At 46.9% G+C, this 20,585-nt stretch overlaps 1 protein-coding gene across 1 annotated transcript in view; it reads right to left on the bottom strand.

The window, feature by feature from the left end:
* The window catches only part of LOC130264930 (myosin light chain kinase, smooth muscle-like), a 56,938-nt gene extending 39,117 nt beyond the window's left edge, over nt 1–17,821 (bottom strand). Inside the window, exons 1-10 of the mRNA XM_056513600.1 lie at nt 17,632–17,821; nt 16,663–16,700; nt 16,102–16,224; nt 14,230–14,352; nt 12,344–12,466; nt 10,470–10,592; nt 8,590–8,712; nt 6,697–6,819; nt 2,506–2,628; nt 832–954 (exon numbers count right to left, since the gene is read on the bottom strand). Of these exons, the coding sequence (XP_056369575.1) occupies nt 832–954; nt 2,506–2,628; nt 6,697–6,819; nt 8,590–8,712; nt 10,470–10,592; nt 12,344–12,466; nt 14,230–14,352; nt 16,102–16,224; nt 16,663–16,700; nt 17,632–17,707 (1,098 nt within the window). The 5' untranslated portion in view covers nt 17,708–17,821. The remainder of the gene's footprint in view (nt 1–831; nt 955–2,505; nt 2,629–6,696; nt 6,820–8,589; nt 8,713–10,469; nt 10,593–12,343; nt 12,467–14,229; nt 14,353–16,101; nt 16,225–16,662; nt 16,701–17,631) is intronic.
* Nucleotides 17,822–20,585: the final 2,764 nt, after the last annotated feature.

The following is a 20,585-nucleotide window of genomic DNA, read 5'->3' as shown; positions in this document are numbered from 1 at the left end:
ATACAGCATCTGAAATTTTAAGGTGTCATTCCTGTACTAAACAACACAAAACAGTAGGCCAAGTCTTGCAGCTTTTCTCCCTCTCCAGGTTCCAATGGCACTATCAAATTGAGTTATCAAGGCAGACCACACAATAGAAAGTGTCAAGAGACACATGTAGCCACTCAGTTTTGCCTCAGAAATGGGTCCAGAACTATGCCAATTTTGTCATTTGGCATGGCACATCCCCAGGCCCACAGGTACTTATGGACAACACAATCATCTCTTTGCAGCTTTTCAAAACACAGCTGCACTCAGACTGCACTCGCCTACTGACCACTCTGCCTGAAGAGGCAAAAGAGCAACCTGGCATTAAAGGCACCAAATCTCTCACTTCAAGCTGCAACTCCACAATGTGTCTCTGAAATACTCCCAGGTAAACACACCCAAGAAGCATGTGAGGGCAAAGCATCCCAAAGAGCCTGCATGATCTGATCAACTATTTTGTGATTGTAACTTCTTGGCCAGTCTGTGAAGTGGGATAGGTCTCTCTATAAAACAGTGTCCCCTATGTATCCAACAAGGCTGAGCTCCAGGTCTTTAACATGATCCCTCCTGGGGCTGGGGAGGCTTCACACTTAATGTTGCTCACTCTCAGAATCCCAGCAACCTGGGGCCAAATCATGCCAGATAAAAGCAATTATCAAGCTCTCGCAGGCTGGGGGGAATTTCTGGGTCCTGACAGGACTCCAGTCCTCAGCATCCTCAGCCACCAATAGCAAGTGCTGGCTGCTCAAGATCTTGCAGCTCTGTCTTGTACTACAGACAGCACCACCAAGGACTGGCACTTACCGCCTCAGGGTATTCAGACTGTGGTGTCTCCACAGCTGAAGATTTGCGCTCAATTTCTTCCTCTTTGGCTTCTTCTCCTGGAGCTGAGGGAGTCAGTGGATAGTCTTCTGTTTGTTCTGGACTCTGTGGACAGAGAGAAGCACGACAAAGAGGCCATTACCTATCATGAATACCCTTTTTTATATTCAGCTCTACAACCTGCTCTACTAAGGAAAAATCATAAACGGTCACAGCAATGGGATTCTAAGTCACTCCAACAAAATTATATGGGCTGATTGCTCATTTTATAAAGACAAAATGAGCAGAGCTTCTCTTCCTGGCAAGCCAACAACCCAAGAAACCAAAGGATCAAAGTGTCACCTACTCCAGTGTCTAAAGCATCTGGATGCAGTGAGGGTATGCTTGGCATGGAAATGATCCTCATGGGGAGGACAGTCACACAGGCATTTTGGAAGTGTGCCTGGATGGTCCATCATGAGTCTCCCTTTCCCCAGGCTGAAGATCCCTCAGCACATCCTAACTGGACTTGTGCTCCCACCCTTCCCCAGCTCCCTTGCCTTTCTCTAGACATGATCCAGCCACTCAATGACTTTCTACTCCAGAAAAACTCACAACTGGACACAGCACTCGAGCAGCGGCCGCAGCGGTGCCCAGCACAGGGCACAGCTCACTGCCCTGCTCCTGCTGCCCCACTATTGCTGACACAGGCCAGGATGCCCTTGTCCTTCTTCACGGCAAACCACACAATAGAAAGTGCCACCTGGGCACACACTGCCTCATGTTCAGGTGCTGTTGACCAGAAACCCTTGCTGATATTGCCCAAGTTCACATTTGACTTAAAATACAGCATCTGAAATTTTAAGGTGTCATTCCTGTACTAAACAACACAAAACAGCAGGCCAAGTCTTGCAGCTTTTCTCCCTCTCCAGGTTCCAATGGCACTATCAAATTGAGTTATCAAGGCAGACCACACAATAGAAAGTGTCAAGAGACACATGTAGCCACTCAGTTTTGCCTCAGAAATGGGTCCAGAACTATGCCAATTTTGTCATTTGGCATGGCACATCCCCAGGCCCACAGGTACTTATGGACAACACAATCATCTCTTTGCAGCTTATCAAAACACAGGTGCACTCAGACTGCACTCTGCTACTGACCGCTTTGCCTGAAGAGGCAAAGGAACGACCTGGCAATTAAGGCACCAAATATCTAAGTTCAAGCTCTAACTCAACCATATGTCTCTGAAATACTCCCAGGTAAACACACCTAAGAATCTTGAGAGGACAAAGCATCCCAAAGTGCCTCTGTGATCAGATCAAACTTTTTTGTGCCTGTCGCTCCTTGGCCAGTCTGCGGGGTGGGACAGGTCTCTCCAAACAACAGTTTCACCTATGCATCCAATAAGGCTGAGCTCCAGGTCTTTGACATGATCCCTCCTGGGGGCTTGGTATCCTTCATGCTTTATGCTGTCCTCTATAAGAAGCCCAGCAACCTGGGACCAAATCATGCCAGATCAAAGCCCTTTATCAAGCTCTCATGGGCTGGGGGAATCACTAGGTCCTGGCAGGACTCCAGTCCTCAGCATCCTCAGCCAACAACAGCAAGTGCTGACTGCTCAGGAACTTGCAGCTCTGTCTCATACTACAGAGAGTTTCAGCAAGGATTGGCACTTACCGCCTCAGGATATTCAGACTGTGGTGTCTCCACAGCTGAAGACATGCGCTCAATTTCCTCCTCTTTGGCCTCTTCTCCAGGAGCTGACGGAGTCAGTGGATAATCTTCTGTTGGTTCTGGACTCTGTGGACAGAGAGCAGCATGACAAAGTGGCCATTACTTATCATGTATACCCTTTTTTATATTCTGCTCTACAACCTGCTCTACTATGGAAAATTCATAAACGGTCACAGCAACGGGATTCTAAGTCACTCTGACAAAATTATATGGGCTTATTTAACAGAACTGCATGTGGCTTCGAATTCAACATTCCAACCTGGCTACTATCAGCAAGCACCTTCTCTCTGAAAACTGAGCCCTGATTTCTTTATAGTCCTGAAATGGAAAATCTGGGAGTTACTAGCTGTGGCTTCTGAAGATGTGAAAAACTAACACACTATCAGAATCTCATAATATGCTGGAAGAAGAAATCTTGAGCCAAAGCACCATTGCATGCTGTATAAAGACAAAATGAGCAGGGCTTTTCCTCCTGGCAAACCAACAATCCAAGAAACCAAAGGATCAAAATGTTACCTACTCCAGTGTCTAAAGCATCTGGATGCAGTGAGGAGATGCCTGGAATAGAAACCACCCTCGTGGGGAGGACTGTCATGTAAGCACTTATGGAAGTGTGCCTGGATTGTTCGTCATGAGCCTCCCTTTCCCCAGGCTAAAGATCCCTCAGCACATCCCTACTGGACTTGTGCTCCCACGTTGTTAAGGCTTGATTTGGGTTTACCAGTTCTAATATATTCAATTACTTTTAGAGATAGGGTTTAGGAGCAAAAACAAGGCAAGTCTAAAACTTAAAATGGCATAAGAAGAAATTTGTTAATAACACAGGGAAAAAAAAAAAGAATTTCAGAACATTATTTCCAGATCATTTCGTCTTCCCTTCTCCCTCACGTTCCACATTTCTCAACAACAAAATACAGGGAACACTTTAGTCAGTTATCCACTTAAAAAATCATTTCAGTTCACTCTACAGAGAAAAGTTCGTTTTTTGGTTTAGACCTAGGGGATATCTTCACTTTCATATTTTGTGTCTGCCAGTGGAGAAAATTGCAAACTGTGGGACTTCCTCCCATCTTCACAGTCTTTCAGAGCTGTGTTATGGATTATGCAACACACATGGGGGTATTACTTTTAAAGACAAGCTGCTCAAAGAAAAAATTCTCTTCATCTCTTTTTCTATTAAATGTCTCTGTCCATATTTCCAGTCCCAAAACAGAGTGCCCCATTCCCTCAGAGCAAAAAATATTTTTCCTCAAGCACTTTAACCTCCCCCAAGTAGGTTCTCACAGTTTAAAGGAATTTAGTGTAATCCAGTCCCCTCACAGCCCACAAAAAAGGTTTTTTAGCCACTTATCAATGGCATCTTTTCAATCTCTTCCCATCTGGAACTTAGCGTTCATTTTACTGACTCAGTGGATTCCGTGCTTTATTCCACTCATTCAGGGGAGCTCAGAAAATCTGTAGTCGTATTCAGGCATTAAAAAAGTTAAAATTGCACCTAAAAGGTGAAGAGAGCAGGGCCATGCCATGTGGGAAATGTGCTAGAGCTTCTTGGGCCACACGGGCCATGTGGAAGAGGCCGGACAAAACTGCAAAGCCCAGCTGCACCTCTCCACACGGCGCGGTCAGCTCGGGCCTCTGTCTGTCTCCTGGTGGCTTCTAAAACTGCAGCAGAAGCCCCGTCTGAGCCATGGCCACACCGGGAGGTGGGGACCAGGAATTCAGAAAAGGCGTCCCCGCCCAGCCACCAGGGCTCCCCAGCTGAAAACAGGGAGAGGGAGGCCTCGGTGGCTCCCCCACACCCCGCCCAGCCAGGCCGAGGGGGACCGGGCTCAGCCGGGGCCGGGCCGGCCTGAGCCAGCTGTTACATCATTCTTTGACGGAAGTGCAAAGAGGCCAATTAACTACACCACCGCAATTTATGAAAGCGAAATAACTCTTCAATTAACTACCCGGGCTGTCAACTACTAAATCAGCCCTCTGATCTGTCCCTACAGGTTACAGAGGAACCCCTATAGGGAAAAAAAGACTTCCTCTGTTTCTGTGCCCGTGCTCCTCCTCTCAGACCCCCTCAGACAACATCTCTAAATGCAAAACAAGCACACACCCCTTCCCAGCTCCCTTGCCCTTCTCCAGACATGCTCCAGCCCCTCAATGTCTTTCTGCTCCACAGGGGCCACAACTGGACACAGCACTCGAGCAGCGGCCGCAGCGGTGCCCAGCACAGGGCACAGCTCACTGCCCTGCTCCTGCTGCCCCACTATTGCTGACACACGCCAGGATGCCCTTGGCCTTCTTGGCCACCTGGGCACACGCTGCCTCATGTTCAGCTGCTGTTGACCAGCACCCCTGGCTCCTTTTCTCCCAGGCAGCACCTCAGGCACAAAGTTGCACATTTGACTAGGAATAAAACATTTAAAATTCCACAATGTCTTTCCTGTGCTTAGCTACACAAAATTGCAGTCCAAGTCTTTCAGCTTTTCCCCCTCTCCAGGCTCCAACAATATTTTCAAATGGAGTTATCAAGGAGGATCACACAATAGAAAGTGCTAAGAGACATACGAAGCCTCTGGGTTTTGCCTGAGAAATGGGTCCAGAACTATGCAGTTTTCGCCATTTGGCACACAGGACACACCTAGGCCCACAGGGATTCATGGATAGCACATGGACACCATAGACACCATCTCTTTGCAGCTTATCAAAAGAAAGGCAGACTCAGAATGCACTCTGCTACTGACATCGCTGCCTGAAGAGGCAAAAGAACGACCAAGCATTAAAAGCAACAAATCTTTGACTTCAGCGTGCAACTCCACAATACTGCCTCTCAAATACTCCAAGGTAAACACACCCAAGAAGCTCCTAAGGACAAAGAACCCCAAAGAGCCTGTGTGGTCAGATCAACCGTTTTGTGCCTATAGCTACTTACCCAATCTGTGGAGTGCGACCACAGTGTCCCCTACATATCCAACAAGGCTGAGCTCCAGGTCTTTGACAAGATCCCTCCTGGGGCTGGGGAGGCTTCAGGCTTAGGGTTGCCCTCTATCAGAACCCCAGCAACCTGGGGTCAAACCATGCCAGATCAAAGCCCATTATCAAGCTCTCACGGGCTGGTCAGAATTGCTGGGTCCTGACAGGACTCCAGCACTCAGCATCCTCAGCCACCAACAGCAAGTGCTGGCTGCTCAGGAACTTGCAGCTCTGTCTTCTACTACAGACAGCACCACCAAGGACTGGCACTTACCACCTCAGGATATTCAGACTGTGGTGTCTCCACAGCTGAAGACATGCGCTCAATTTCCTCCTCTTTGGCCTGAAGACATTACACAATGTCTTTCCTCTGCTTAGATACACAAATAAGCAGTCCAAATCTTTCAACATTTCCCTCTCTCCAGGCCCCAATGGCATTTTCAAGCAGAGTTATCAAGGCAGACTACACAATAGAAAGTGTCAAGACACACATGCATCCTCTGGGTTTTGCCTCAGAAATGGGTCCAGAACTATGCAGTTTTCGCCATTTGGCACAGAAGACATCCCTAGGCCCACAGGTATTCATGGACAACACAATCATCTCTTTGCAGCTTATCAAAACACAGGTGCACTCAGACAGCACTATGGTACTGACTGCTCTTCCTGAAGAAGCAAAAGAACAACCTGACATCAAAGGCATGAAATCTCTGAGGTGAAGCTTCAACTCCACAATGTGTCTCTAAAATTCGGCCAGGTAATTACAGCCAAGAATCTTGAGAGGATAAAGCACCCCAAAGTGCCTGTGTTCAGTTCTACCATTTTAAGCTAGTAGATTCTTGGCCAGTCTGTGGAGTGGGACAGGTCTCTCTAGACCACAGTGTCCCTCTATGTATCCAAAAAGGCTGGGCCCAAAGTCTTTGACATGATCCCTCCTGGGGCTTGATATCCTTCATGCTTCAGGCTGGCCTCAACCTGTATCCCAGCAATTCGAGGCCAAATCATGCTAGATCAAAGCCCATTATCAAGCTCTCACAGGCTGGTGGAAACTGCTAGGTCCTGACAGGACTCCAGCACTCAGCATCCTCAGCCACCAACAGCAAGTGCTGGCTGCTCAGGAACTTGCAGCTCTGTCTTGTACTACAGACAGCACCACCAAGGACTGGCACTTACCGCCTCAGGATATTCAGACTGTGGTGTCTCCACAGCTGAAGACTTGCGCTCAATTTCCTCCTCTTTGGCCTCTTCTCCAGGAGCTGAGGGAGTCAGTGGATAGTCTTGTGTTGGTTCTGGACTCTGTGGATAGAGAGCAGCATGACAAAGTGGCCATTGCTTATCATCATCATTACTTACCCTTTTTTATATTCTGCTCTACAACCTCCTACTATGGAAAATTCATAAACGGTCACAGCAATGAGATTCTAAGTCACTCTGACAAAATTATGAGGGCTGATTCAACAAAACTGTATGTGGATTCGAATTCAACATTCCACCCTGGCTACTATCAGCAAGCAACCTTCTTTCAAAAAATTGAGGTCTGGTTTCTTTAAAGCTCTGAAATGGAAAATTAGGGAATAACCAGCTCTATCTGCAGCAGCCATGGAAAACTAACACACTATCAGAATCTCATAACATTCTGGAAAAGGAAATTTAAGCCAAGAACCACTGCTTGCTGTATAGAGACAAAATGAGCAGGGCTTCTCCTCCTGGCAAACCCAATACCCAAGAAAGCAAAGGATCAAAATATCATATACACCAGTGTCTAAAGCATCTGGATGCAGTGAGGGGACACTTGGCATGGAATGCTCCTCATGGGGAGGACTGTCATGTAGGAATTTATGGAAGTGTGCCTGGATGGTCCATCATGAGCCTCCATTTCCCCATTAGTGCAGCGCCCTCAGCACATACAATTTGGGCTTTTGCTCCCAGCCCTCCCCAGCTTACTTGCCCTTCTCTGGACACACTACAGCTCCTCCATGTTTTTCTGCTCCAGAGGGGCCAAAACAGGACACAGCACAAGAGCAGCAGCCGCAGCGGTGCCCAGCACCGGGCATAGCTCACTGCCCTGCTCCTCCTGCCCCAGTATTGCTGAAAAACACCAGCATGCCCTTGGCCTTCTTCTTGCCTTTCTGGGCACACACTGCCTCGTGTTCATCTGTTGTTGACCAGCAACCCCTGGCTCCTTTTCTCCCAGGCAGCACCCAGGCACAAAATTGCACATCTGACTTATAATAAAACTTTGAGAATTCCACGATGTCTTTCCTCTTCTTAGATACACAAAACAATAGTCCAAGTCTTTCAGCTTTCCCCCCACCTCACATGCAAATGGTATTATCAAATAAATTTATCAAGGCAACTACAAAATAGAAAGTGTCAACAGAGACATGTAGCCTCTGGGTTTTGCCTCAGAAATGGGTCCAGAACTATGCCAATTTTGTCATTTGGCACACAGGACATCCCTAGGCCCATGGGGATTGATGGACAACACAATTGACTCTTTGCAGCTTATCAAAACACAGGTGCACTCAGACTGCACTCTGCTACTGACCACTCTGCCTGAAGATGCAAAAGAACGACCTGGCAGGAAAGGCACCAAATATCTCACTTCAAGCTGCAACTCCACAATATGTCTCTGAAATACTCCAAGGTAAACACACCCATGAGGCTCATGAGGACAAAGCATCCCAAAGCGCCTGCATGATCAGATCAACCTTTTTGTGATTGTAGCTCCATGGCCAATCTGTGGAGGCGGAAAGTTTTCTCCAGACCACAGTGTACCCTATGTATCCAACAAGGCTGAGCTCCAGGTTTTTGACATGATCCCTCCTGGCGGGCTTAGTATCCTTCATGCTTCATGCTGGCCTCTATAAGAAGTTCTGCAGGCTGGGGCCAAACCATGCCAGATCAAACCCCATTATCAAGCTCTCACGGGCTGGTCAGAATTGCTAGGCCCTGACAGGAATCTAGCACTCAGTATCTTCAGCCACCAACAGCAAGTGCTGACTGCTCAAGATCTTGCAGCTCTGTCTTGTACTACAGACAGCACCAGCAAGGACTGGCACTTACCGCCTCAGGATATTCAGACTGTGGTGTCTCCACAGCTGAAGACTTGTGCTCAATTTCCTCCTCTTTGGCCTCTTCTCCAGGAGCTGAGGGAGTCAGTGGATAGTCTTCTGTAGGTTCTGGACTCTGTGGACAGAGAGAAGCATGATGAAGAGGCCATTACCTATCATTTATACCCTTATTTTTATACTGCTCTACAACCTGCTCTACTAAGGAAATATCATAAACGGTCACAGCAATGGGATTCCAAGTCACTCTGACAAAATTTTGAGGGCTGATTAAACAGAACTGCATGTGGCTTCAAATACAACATTCTACTCCGGCTACCATCAGCTAGCAACCTTCTGTCTGAAAACTGAGCTCTGAGTGTCTTAAAGCCGCGAAATGGAAAATCGGGTAATAGCCATCTGTGGCTTCTACAGGTGTGGAAAACAAAACGCTATCAGAATCTCATAATATGCCAGAAAAGGAAATCTTGAGCCAAAGCACCTTTGCTTGCTATACAAAGACAAAATGAGCACAGCTTCTCCTCCTGGCAAACCAACAACCCAAGAAACCAAAGGATCAAAGTGTCACCTTGTAGAGTGTCTAAAGCACCTGGTTGCAATGAGGGGATACTTGGAATGAAACAGCACTTGTGGGGAAAACTCTCACGTAGGCATTTATGGATGTGTGCCTAGAAACTCCTCCATGAGATTTCCTTTCCCCAGACTAAAGTTCCCTCAACTCATCCTCATTATGCTTGTGCTCCCACCCATTCCCAGCTCCCTTGACTTTCTCTAGACACGCTCCAGCCTCTCCATGTTTTGTGCTCCAGAGGGGCCAGAACTGGACACAGCACTCGAGCAGCGGCCGCAGCGGTGCCCAGCACAGGGCACAGCTCACTGCCCTGCTCCTGCTGCCCCACTATTGCTGACACACGCCAGGATGCCCTTGGCCTTCTTGGCCACCTGGGCACACGATGCCTCATGTTCAGCTTCACTTGACCAGCAACGCTTGCTCCTTTTCTCCTAGGTAGCACCGCAGGCACAAAGTTGAACATTTACTTAGAATAAATCATCGAGAATCTATGATGTCTTTCCTCTTTTTAGATACACAAAACAGCAGTCCAAGTTTTTCAGGATTTCCCTTTTCCAGACTCTAATGGCATTCTCCAATGGAGTTATCAAGTCAGACCACAAAAGAGATAGTGTAAAGAGACATGCATAGCCTCTGGATTTTGCCTCAGAAATGGGTCCAAAAGTAAGCAAATTTTGTCTTTTACAACATAGGACATCACTAGGCCCACAGCGATTCATGGACAACACAATCATCTCTTTGCAGCTTAACAAAACACAGGTGCACTCAGACTGCACTCTGCTACTGACCTTTCTGCCTAAAGAGGAAAAAGAACAACCTGGCAATAAATGCACAAAATCCCTCTCTTCAGGTTGCAAATCCTCAATGTACCTCTTAAATACTCCCAGGTAAACTCACCCAAGGAGCTCGTGAGAACAAAGCACCCCAAAGAGCCTCTGTGATCAGATCAAATATTTTTGTGCCTGTAGCTCCTTGGCCAGTCTGTGGAGTGGGACAGTTCTCTCCAGACCACAGTGTCCTCTATGTATCCTACAAGGCTGAGTACCAGGTCTTTGACATGATCGCTCCTGGGGCTGGGTATATGTCATGCTTCATGCTGACCTCTATCTGAATCCCTGTAAGCTGGGACCAAACCATGCCAGATCAAAGCCCATTATCAAGCTCCCACAGGCTGGTGGGAATTGCTACATCCTGACAGGACTCCAGCATCAGCACCCTCAGCCACCAAAAGCAAGGTCTGGCTACTCAAGCACTTGCAGCTCAGTCTTGTACTAAAGACAGAGCCAGCAAGGACTGGCACTTACCGCCTTGGAATATTCAGACTGTGGTGTCACCACAGCTGAAGACTTGCGCTCAGTTTCCTCCTCTTTGGCCTCTTGTCCAAGAGCTGAGAGAGTCAGCGGATAGTCTTCTGTTGGCTCTGGAGTCTGTGGACAGAGAGAAGCATGACAAAGAGGCCCTTATTTATCATGTATACCCTCATTTCTAACCTGCTCTACTAAGGAAATATCATAAAATATCACAGCAATGGGATTCTAAGTCACTCCAAAAAAAATATGAGGGCTGATTTAACAGAACTGCATGTGGCTTCGAATTCAGCATTCCACTCTGGCTACTATCAGCAAGCAACCTTCTCTCTGAAAACTGAGCTCTGAGTGTTTTAAAGCTCTGAAATGGAAAATTAGGGAATAACCAGCTGTGGCTGCTGCAGACATGGAAAACTAATACACTGTCAGAATCTCACAATATGCTGGAAATGGAAATCTTAAGTCAAAGCAGCATTGCATGCTGTATAAAGAGAAAATGAGCATGGCTTCTCCTTCTGGTAAACCAGCAACCCAAAAAAACAAAGTGTGAAAGTGTCACGTACTCCAGTGTCTAAAGCATCTGGATGCAATGAGGGAATGTGTGGCATGGAACGGCCCTTTATGTGGAGGACTGTCATGTAGGCATTTATGGAAGTGTGCCTGGATGGTCCATCAAGAGACTTGTTTTCCCCGGCGAATCCTCCCTCAACTCATCCTCATTGGGCTTGTGTTCCCACCTCTTCCCCGCTCCCTTGCATTTCTTTAGACACAATCCAGTCCCTCAATGACCTTCTATTCCAGAAAAACTCACAACTGGACACAGCACTCGAGCTGCGGCCGCAGCGGTGCCCAGCACAGGGCACAGCTCACTGCCCTGCTCCTGCTGCCCCACTATTGCTGACACACGCCAGGATGCCCTTGGCCTTCTTGGCCACCTGGGCACACACTGCCTCATGTTCAGCTGCTGTTGACAGCTACCCTGGCTCCTTTTCTCCCAGGGAACACACCAGGCACGAACTTGCACATCTGACTTGAAATAAAGCATCTAGATATTTATGATATCTTTCCTCTTCTTAGCTACAAAAAACAAGAGTCCAAGTCTTTGAGCTATTCCCCCTCTCCAGGTTCCAATAGCATTTCCAAGCGGAGTTATCAAGGCAGACCACATAACAGAAAATGTCAAGAGATACATGTAGCCTCTGGGTTTTGCCTCAGAAATGGGTCCAGAACTATGGCAAAATTTGACTTTTGCCACACGGGAAGTCTCTAGGCCCACAGGGATTCATGGACAACAAAATTAACTCTTTGCAGCTTATCAAAACACAGGTGCACTCAGATTGCACTCTGCTACGGACCGGTCTTCCTGAAGAGGCAAAAGAACTACCTGGTTAGAAAGGCACCAAATCTCTCACTTCAAGCTGCAACTCCACAATGTGTCTCTGAAATACTCCAAGGTAAACGTACACAAGAAGTTCGTGAGGACAAAGCATCCCAAAGAGCCTCTGTGATCAGATCAACCGTTTTGTGCCTGTAGCTTCTTGGCCAGTCTGTGGTGTGGGACAGGTCCCTCCAGACCACAGTGCCCGCCATGCATCCAACAAGGATGAGCTCCAGGTCTTTGACATGATCCCTCCTGGGGCTTGGTATCCTTCATGCTTCATGCTGTTCTCTATCTGAATTCCTGTAAGCTGGGACCAGATAATGCCAGATCAAAGCCCATTATCAAGCTCTCACAGGCTGGTGGGAATTTCTGGGTCCTGACAGGACTCCAGTACTCAGCATCCTCAGCCACCAACAGCAAGTGCTGATTGCTTAGGAACTTGCAGCTCTGTCTTGTACTACATACAACACCAGCAAGGACTGGCACTTACCGCCTCAGGATATTCAGACCGTGGTGTCTCCACAGCTGAAGACTTGCCCTCAGTTTCCTCCTCTTTGGCCTCTTCTCCAGGAACTGAGGGAGTCAGCGGATAGTCTTGTGTTGGTTCTGAAATCTGTGGACAGAGAGAAGCATGACAAAGTGGCCATTACTTATCATCTTATTATACCCTTTTTTATATTCTGCTCTACAACCTGCTCTACTATGGAAAATTCATAAAGTGTCACAGCAACAGGATTCTATGTCACTTTGACAAAATTATGAGGGCTGATTAAACAGAACTACATGTTGATTCAAATTCAACATTCCACCCTGGCTACTATCAGGAACCAACCTTCTCTTAAAAAACTGAGGTCCGAGTGCCTTAAAGCCTCGAAATGAAAAATTAGGGAATAGCCATCTGTGGCTTCTACAGGCGTGGAAAACTAAAACACTATCAGAATCTCATAATATGCCAGAAAAGGAAATCTTGAGCCAAAGCACCTTTGCTTGCTATACAAAGACAAAATGAGCACAGCTGCTCCTCCTGGCAAACCAACAACCCAAGAAACCAAAGGATCAAAGTGTCACCTAGTAGAGTGTCTAAAGCACCTGGTTGCAATGAGGGGATACTTGGAATGAAACAGCACTTGTGGGGAAAACTCTCACGTAGGCATTTATGGATGTGTGCCTAGAAACTCCTCCATGAGATTTCCTTTCCCCAGACTAAAATTCCCTCAACTCATCCTCATTAGGCTTGTGCTCCCACCCATTCCCAGCTCCCTTGACTTTCTCTAGACACGCTCCAGCCTCTCCATGTTTTTGTGCTCCAGAGGGGCCACAACTGGACACAGCACTCGAGCAGCGGCCGCAGCGGTGCCCAGCACAGGGCACAGCTCACTGCCCTGCTCCTGCTGCCCCACTATTGCTGACACAGGCCAGGATGGCCTTGGCCTTCTTGGCCCCCTGGGCACATGCTGCCTCATGTTCAGCTGCTCTGGTCTGGCACCCCTGGCTCCTTTTCTCCCAGGCAGCACAGCAGTCACAATGTTGCACATGTGACTTATAATAAAACTGAGAATTTCATGATGTCTCTCTGCTTAGATACACAAAACAATAGTCCAAGTCTTTCAGCTTTTCCCCCTCTCCAGACTACAATGGCATTATCAAACGAAGTTATCAAGGCAGACCACACAATAGAAAATGTCAAGAGACACATGCAGCCTCTGGGTTTTGCCTCAGAAATGGGTCCAGAACTATACAGTTTTTGTCATTTGGCACACAGGACATCCCTAGGCCCACAGGGATTCATGGACAGCACAATCATCTCTTTGCAGCTTATCAAAACACAGGTGCACTCAGACTGCTCTCACCTACTGACTGCTCTTCCTGAAGAGGAAAAAAAAAAAAACCTGGCAAGAAAGACACCAAATCTCTCACTTCAAGCTGCAACTCCGCAATATGTGTCTGAAATACTCCAAGGTAAACATGCCCAAGAAGCTCATGAGGACAAAGCATCCCAAAGCGCCTGCATGATCAGATCAACCTTTTTGTGATTGTAGCTCCTTGGCCAATCTGTGGAGGCGGAAAGTTTTCTCCAGACCACAGTGTACCCTATCTATCCTACAAGGCTGAGCTCCAGGTCTTTGACATGATCCCTCCTGGGGGTTAGTATATTTCATGCTTCATGCTGGCCTCTATAAGAAGCCCGGCAAGCTGGGTCCAGATCATGCCAGATCAAAGCCCATTATCAAGCTCTCACAGGCTGGTGGGAATAGCTTTGTCCTGACAGGACTCCAGCACTCAGCATCCTCAGCCACCAATAGCAAGTGCTGACTGCTCAAGAACTTGCAGCTCTGTCTTGTACTAAGGGCATCGCCAGCCAGAACTGGTGCTTGCCTGCTCAGAATATTCAGCCTGTGGTGTGACCACAGCTGAAGACTTCTGGTCAATTTCTTCTTCCTTGGCATCTTCTCCAGGAGCTGAGGGAGTCAGTGGATAGTCTTCTGTTGGTTCAGGGCCCTGTGGACAGAGAAAAGCATGAGGGTCAGGCCGTTACCTATCATTTATACCCTTATTTCTATTCAACTGTACAACCTGATCTACTAAGGCAAAATTATAAAGTGTCACAGCAATGGGATTCTAAGTCAGTCCAACTAAGATAAAATGGGCTGATTCAACAGAATGGCATGTGGTTCTGAAATCAATATTCCACCCTGGCTACTACCAGCAAGCAAGGTTCCCTCTGAAAACTGAGCTCTGGGTTTTTTAAAGCTTTGAAATGGAAAATCAGGGAATAATCAGCTGTGACTGCTGCAGTCCTGGAAAACTAAAACACTATCAGTATTGCATAATGTGCAGAAAAAGCAAATCTTGAGGAAAAGCACCATTGCTTGCTGCAGAAAGACAAAATGAGCAGGGTTTCTCCTCTTAGCAGACCAGCACACCAAAAAACCAAAAAATCAAATCGTCACCTACTCTAGTGTCTAACGCATCTGGATGCAGTGAGGGGATGCTTCACATGGAAGAGCCCTTATGTTTTGGACTGTCATGTAGGCATTTATGGAATTGTCCTTGGAATGTCCATCATTAGCCTCCCTTTCCTCCAGACAAAAGCTCCCTTAGCACATTTTTCACTGGGCTTGTACTCCGACCCCTCCCCAGCTCCCTTACCCTTTTCCAGACATGCTCCAGACACTCCATGTTTTTCTGCTCCAGAGGAGCCCAGAACAGGACACAGCACTCGAGCTGCGGCCGCAGCGGTGCCCAGCACAGGGCACAGCTCACTGCCCTGCTCCTGCTGCCCCACTATTGCTGACACACGCCAGGATGCCCTTGGCCTTCTTGGACACCTGGGCACACACTGCCTCATATTCAGCTGTTGTTGACCAGCAAACCTGGCTGCTTTTTCTGAGTTGCAGATTTGATGAAAGATACAGCATCCAGAATTTGAAGATGCCTTTCCTGTGCTTATCAGGCAAAACAACACAGCAGTCCAAGTTTTTCATCTCTTCCCACTCTGCCAGCGACAATAGCATTTTCAAGCAGAGTTATCAAGGCAGACCACACAATAGAAAATGTCAAGAGACACATGTAGCCTCTGGGTTTTTCCTCAGAAATGGGTCCAGAACTATGCAATTTTTGTCATTTGGCACACAGGACATCCCTAGGCCCACAGGTATTCATGGACAGCACAATCATCTCTTTGCAGCTTAACAAAACACAGGTGCACTCAGACTGCACTCGCCTACTGACTGCTCTTCCTGAAGAGGCAAAAGAATAACCTGGCAATACAGGCATCAAATCCCTCTCTTCAGGTTGCAAATCCACAATGTGCCTCTTAAATATGGTCAGGTAAATACACCCAAGAATCTTGTGTGGACAAAGCACCCCAAAGAGCCTCTGTGATCAGATCAACATTTTCGTGCCTGTACCTCCTTGGCCAGTGTGTGGAGTGGGACAGGTCCCTCCAGACTACAGTGCCCCATATGTATCCTACAAGGCTGAGCTCCAGGTATTTGACATGATCCCCCCTGGGGGTTAGTATCCTTCATGCTTCAGGCTGGCCTCTATAAGAAGCCCTGCAAGCTGGGACCAAACCATGCCAGATCAAAGCCCATTATCAAGCTCTCACAGGCTGGTGGGAATAGCTTTGTCCTGACAGGACTCCAGCACTCAGCATCCTCAGCCACCAATAGCAAGTGCTGACTGCTCAAGAACTTGCAGCTCTGTCTTGTACTAAAGTCTGAGCCAGCAAGAAGTGGCACTTACCGCCTCGGAATATTCAGACTGTGGTGTGACCAGAGCTGGTGTCCTGCGGTCATTTTGCTTATATTTGGCCTCCACTCCAGTAGTTGCGAGAGCCAGAGGAGAGTCTTCTGCTGCTTCTTGACTCTGTGGTCAGAGAGAAGCATGAAGGACAGGTTATTACCTATCATTTATAGCCTTATTTCTATTGAGCTTTATAGTCTGCTCTCCTACAGCGAAATCATGATCTGTCATAGGAATGGAATTATAAGGATCTCCATCTAAATTATAATGGCTTAATTTGACAGATCTGGATATGGCTCTGAATGCAATATTCCACCCTATTTTGTATAATCTGCAAGCAACGTTCTCTCTGAAAAGTGAGCATTGTGTTCTTTAAAGCTCTGAAATAAAAAATTAGGTCATAGCCAACCATGGCTTTTCCATTGATGCCTGAGACATGGAAATGGATTTTCTTTTATCCTACCCAGCCCATCCTCCACACTCTCCTGCCACAGGCCAAGCTCACTACCTTTACCTCATTTCTTAAACTTCTGCAACATTAAATATTCCTTTCTCACTCACCTCTTTTATGGCAGTTCTGAGCACACGTCTCAGGTGACCTGTATTGGGCAAGGAAAATTAAGCAGATTTTTTGAGACAACTGCCTGGACTGATGAATCCCACAAAACAAGTCAACCCAAACAGAGAGCATTTTCTGTTTCACAACAGGGGTCCAGGAGACACAGCTCTTTCACACTGCCAGCAAGAGAACAGGTCGATATTCTCAGCTGTGTCTATGCCTTGGAGTGTTTTGCCAGCAAATTAATACAAATTTAATCAATATATTGCAAATAGTTCTTTAAGCACTCAATGCTTCTTTTCTGCCCTACACATAAAGCAGCTTTTTTATCCACCCTTCTGGTACTTCTTTTTTAAATTAGTTGCATGCACTAATTCTCATTAACTTGCTGAAAAGAGTTGCCCAGAAAATCTTCCCCAAAATCCCTCTGAGCTGTGGAAGTTCTTTTGGCAGTGATATAGCACAGCAGCAGCTCCAGGGTTCAAGATCAAAAACTCACTGCTTTGCAGTTTTTCATTGTAAAGGGAAACACTATTTTAGTGTTTCCACTTAGAACTTAGTAAAGGGTCAAGTTAGACAGTCAAACGTTTTCATGATAAAATTTAGGAAAAAGAAGCTTTCTCTGAATTCTTGTAAGAACTGCAGAAATTTTAAAAGGCCTTCTGAGAAGGTCTCCCAGTCTGCGTTTTCAAAATTGCCCTGCTTGGCCCAGCAAAGTGAGGAAATGTCAGACTCTGCTGCCACAGACTCTCCCGTGGAGGGAATGAAACCCCTGCAAGTTCCCTTGCAAATGCTGTCCACAGACCCGTGGCAACAGACACCCCCTTTTGAGTGGAATGTGTTGACAGGAGCTTTACCAAACCAGTGGCATCCTAATGCTCTTTGTTTTCAAATCAAGCCAGTCATTAAGAAAGAGCAGGAAGACATACAAAAGCCAGGTTAGGTTACAACCAAGGAAAATCTCTACTTACGTCCCAGGTTAGTCAGGTAATAGCTGGAATAACCAACGCCATAAACGGCACAAATTGCAGCAACGATATCCTCCATTATTGTTGCACTTTTTTCCAAGTTTGGAACAAAAAAGAAAACAAGGCTCTTGTCATTGTGCAGCTGCCCACTGACAAACCGTGGGATGTTCCTGCGCTGAGCACACCCAAGGGTGGCTCTGGCACTGGGGCCCTTTGTGCACCAAGGCAGCTTCTGATGTCACCACAACAACGTGGCAACCCTGCCCTGACATCACAAAGCAAACGTTCTGCATTGCTCCCTGAATTAATGCAAAGCAGCCCAACCATCCCTACAGAAAACACAAAATAGCATGGGAAGATTTCCTGTCCCAAAGCAGTACAAATTCCCTGGGTGGGCCAAACCCACCAAGGGATCCAAGGGATGTCGTTCAAGGGATCCAAGAATAACTCCAAGAGTGCCCCAAGCACCTACAGCCTGTACCTGAACTGAACATTCAAATAAGAACAAAGTAAAGGAAACCTGAGCAAGAAAATGGCCCAAAGCATTGCACAGAACTAGGAGAGAAGGCACTGTTGGCATAACAGCTGAAATATTTCCTAACAAATGTCTCCACATATTTGCACATTTATTGGACATGCCCAGGGCTCCTGTGTATGTACATCTCTGCCATTATTCCACTTTGGGAGCAGTCAAACTGGCAGGACCTGCCGGGTATGCAGTGAACTTTCAGGACATCTCCTGGATCCAACCAGTGTGCATCTTGTACTTCTCACCCCTCCACCCCCGAACCAGGCCTTCTATCTCCTGCTCAGCACTGGAATTTTCCCAGTCACAGCTCAGCTCACACATGGCCATCGCGTGAGATGAGGCCACGATGGCTCATGACACTGACTCCATGCCAGCTATGACTCCATCAGGCATTGTTCCTTTCCCAAAGGTGAAATGCCCACTGATTCACCAATACATTGTTTCCCTTTCAAGGGTCATGGTCCCACCTGTTAAACAATACAGTTTTCTTCATTGCCTTGTCGACCTGCTCAAACATGGATCAAATATGGCAGGGCCTCAGCCACGACTCTGGTCCCTGACACAGTGGTTTGGGGAACATCCCGTTCCTCAAATTCTCCTTTGGTGGTCAAGAGCCTCCTAAAATCACTTTCATCCTGTTGAATTCATTCCAGCTACCTTCTTAACATGACCACTCTCTTTATTCTCAAGACAAAGCCTCTTGCACACAATAATCACTGCAATGGGGGAATACAGGACTAAGCACTGCCTGGTAAAGCTTAAGAAGTACACAATTTGTTACAGTCAAACATTTTTCCAATATTTTCCACTGCACTCTATTGCCAGCAGACATTCCCCCTCCCCGTCCCATTCCCCTTGCAGAACCCTGTACCTACTATCCATGGGCACAGGGAAGGAGCAGCAGGCACACAGGAGATGCCCCTGCTGCACTGGGCAGGAACCAAAACGCTCTCGAGTCACAGCTGCAGGCCTGTATCTGCACAGGATGCTCTGGCTGTCCCACTCCTCATCGGAATTTAGCATTTGGAAAAGAAATTCCACTTTCTGCCTCATGTACAAGTACCACAGCTGTGCAAAAATTGGGCAATGGGCTGTATCCCAAAGGCATTGCAGTGTGGAGGAAGTGATGCCCTAATGATTGAGAAACAAAACAACATACTTTTGAGACAATATTAGTGTAGGAGGTGATATCAGTTCTGGTTTCTAACTGAAGATCTCCAGGGGCGGACAGGGAAAAATGACTGCCCCACATTGGTGAATGTGGTTTTATAAATTTGGAAAATTAGCATAATTGATAAGAATTCCCAATTAGAAGAAGAATAATTAGGAAATTTCCCCCGTTTGATTCCAGCTCTTCTGGAGCCCCACTTTCTTGCTACTAGTTGTACTAGATGTACAGGCTAGAACTACTTTATGAGAAAGTGTCTTGAGAACATTTTTTAACCTTGGTTCCCAGAAGAGCTAAGATAGGATAGGAGCCTTTGGAATGTGTTTTGTCTTTTTGGCCTCTCAGGGAAGAAAAAGTACTCAAGTTACCTAGGAGCTATGTAACCATATAACAATAGTCTACGCTTCTATGAATATATATGAAGGAAATAAAAAAGCAAAATAATCTTGCGTAAGAAGGAGACCCTTCTCCAATTCCTAACCACACCAAAAACACCAGAAATGGGACTTTCCATCTTAAAAAAAAAAAAACAAAAAAAACAAAAAACAAAAAACAAATTGGACAATTCAGAAAGTTAATGTACAGCTTATTCACAGGATGACAAAGAAGGGAACATACCCATGGAGTTGAGGTTTGGTACAGTTTTTATTCTGAGTTTTTATTCCCACTCAGGACTTGAACTGGAAATAGCCATCCTGAAATGGTTGTCCCCAGCTCCTGAACTCCCTCCATTGATTCACTGCAATGATCAGAGACACCAGTTTGGAGAGAGGCTCAGCTGGCTTCAAATATGGATGCTGCCCAAAGGGAAACAAGAACAACAAAGGAACCATTACTTTACAAACTCAGTGCCTCACAGGATCAGGAAAGATTCCTTGGTTTCCAGAGATATGCAGAAATAGGACTGACAGAACCATCTGCACCTTCATGCCCTTGCTCTCACAGGCCAATATGGCCCATAATCCCACTAGTTCATTCATCAAGATGTCTTCAGCAGCAGCAGCAGCAGCACAGCTCCAGAAACATCAGCAGCAGTTCCCATTCCCTGTGTGTGCATGGCTGCGGGGCCAGGACTGCCGGGGCCAGGGCGAGTGGAGAGCACGGGCAGCACCGATCCCGATGAGCCGCTGCTCTGACCCTGCCAGCAGGACTCTCACTGAGACCAGGGGTCGGGAGGTGCCACTGAGCACTGAGATGGTTTTTGCAGTGCAGAAAGGCAGCTCAGGTGCTCCTGAGCCTTGAGTGGCAGCAGCCAGCTCT

The sequence above is a fragment of the Oenanthe melanoleuca genome, chromosome Z, assembly GCF_029582105.1.
Source record: "Oenanthe melanoleuca isolate GR-GAL-2019-014 chromosome Z, OMel1.0, whole genome shotgun sequence".
Taxonomy (NCBI): Eukaryota; Metazoa; Chordata; class Aves; order Passeriformes; family Muscicapidae; genus Oenanthe; species Oenanthe melanoleuca.
Note: the sequence above shows the minus strand (reverse complement) of the source record. Positions and strands in the feature narration are given on the sequence as shown.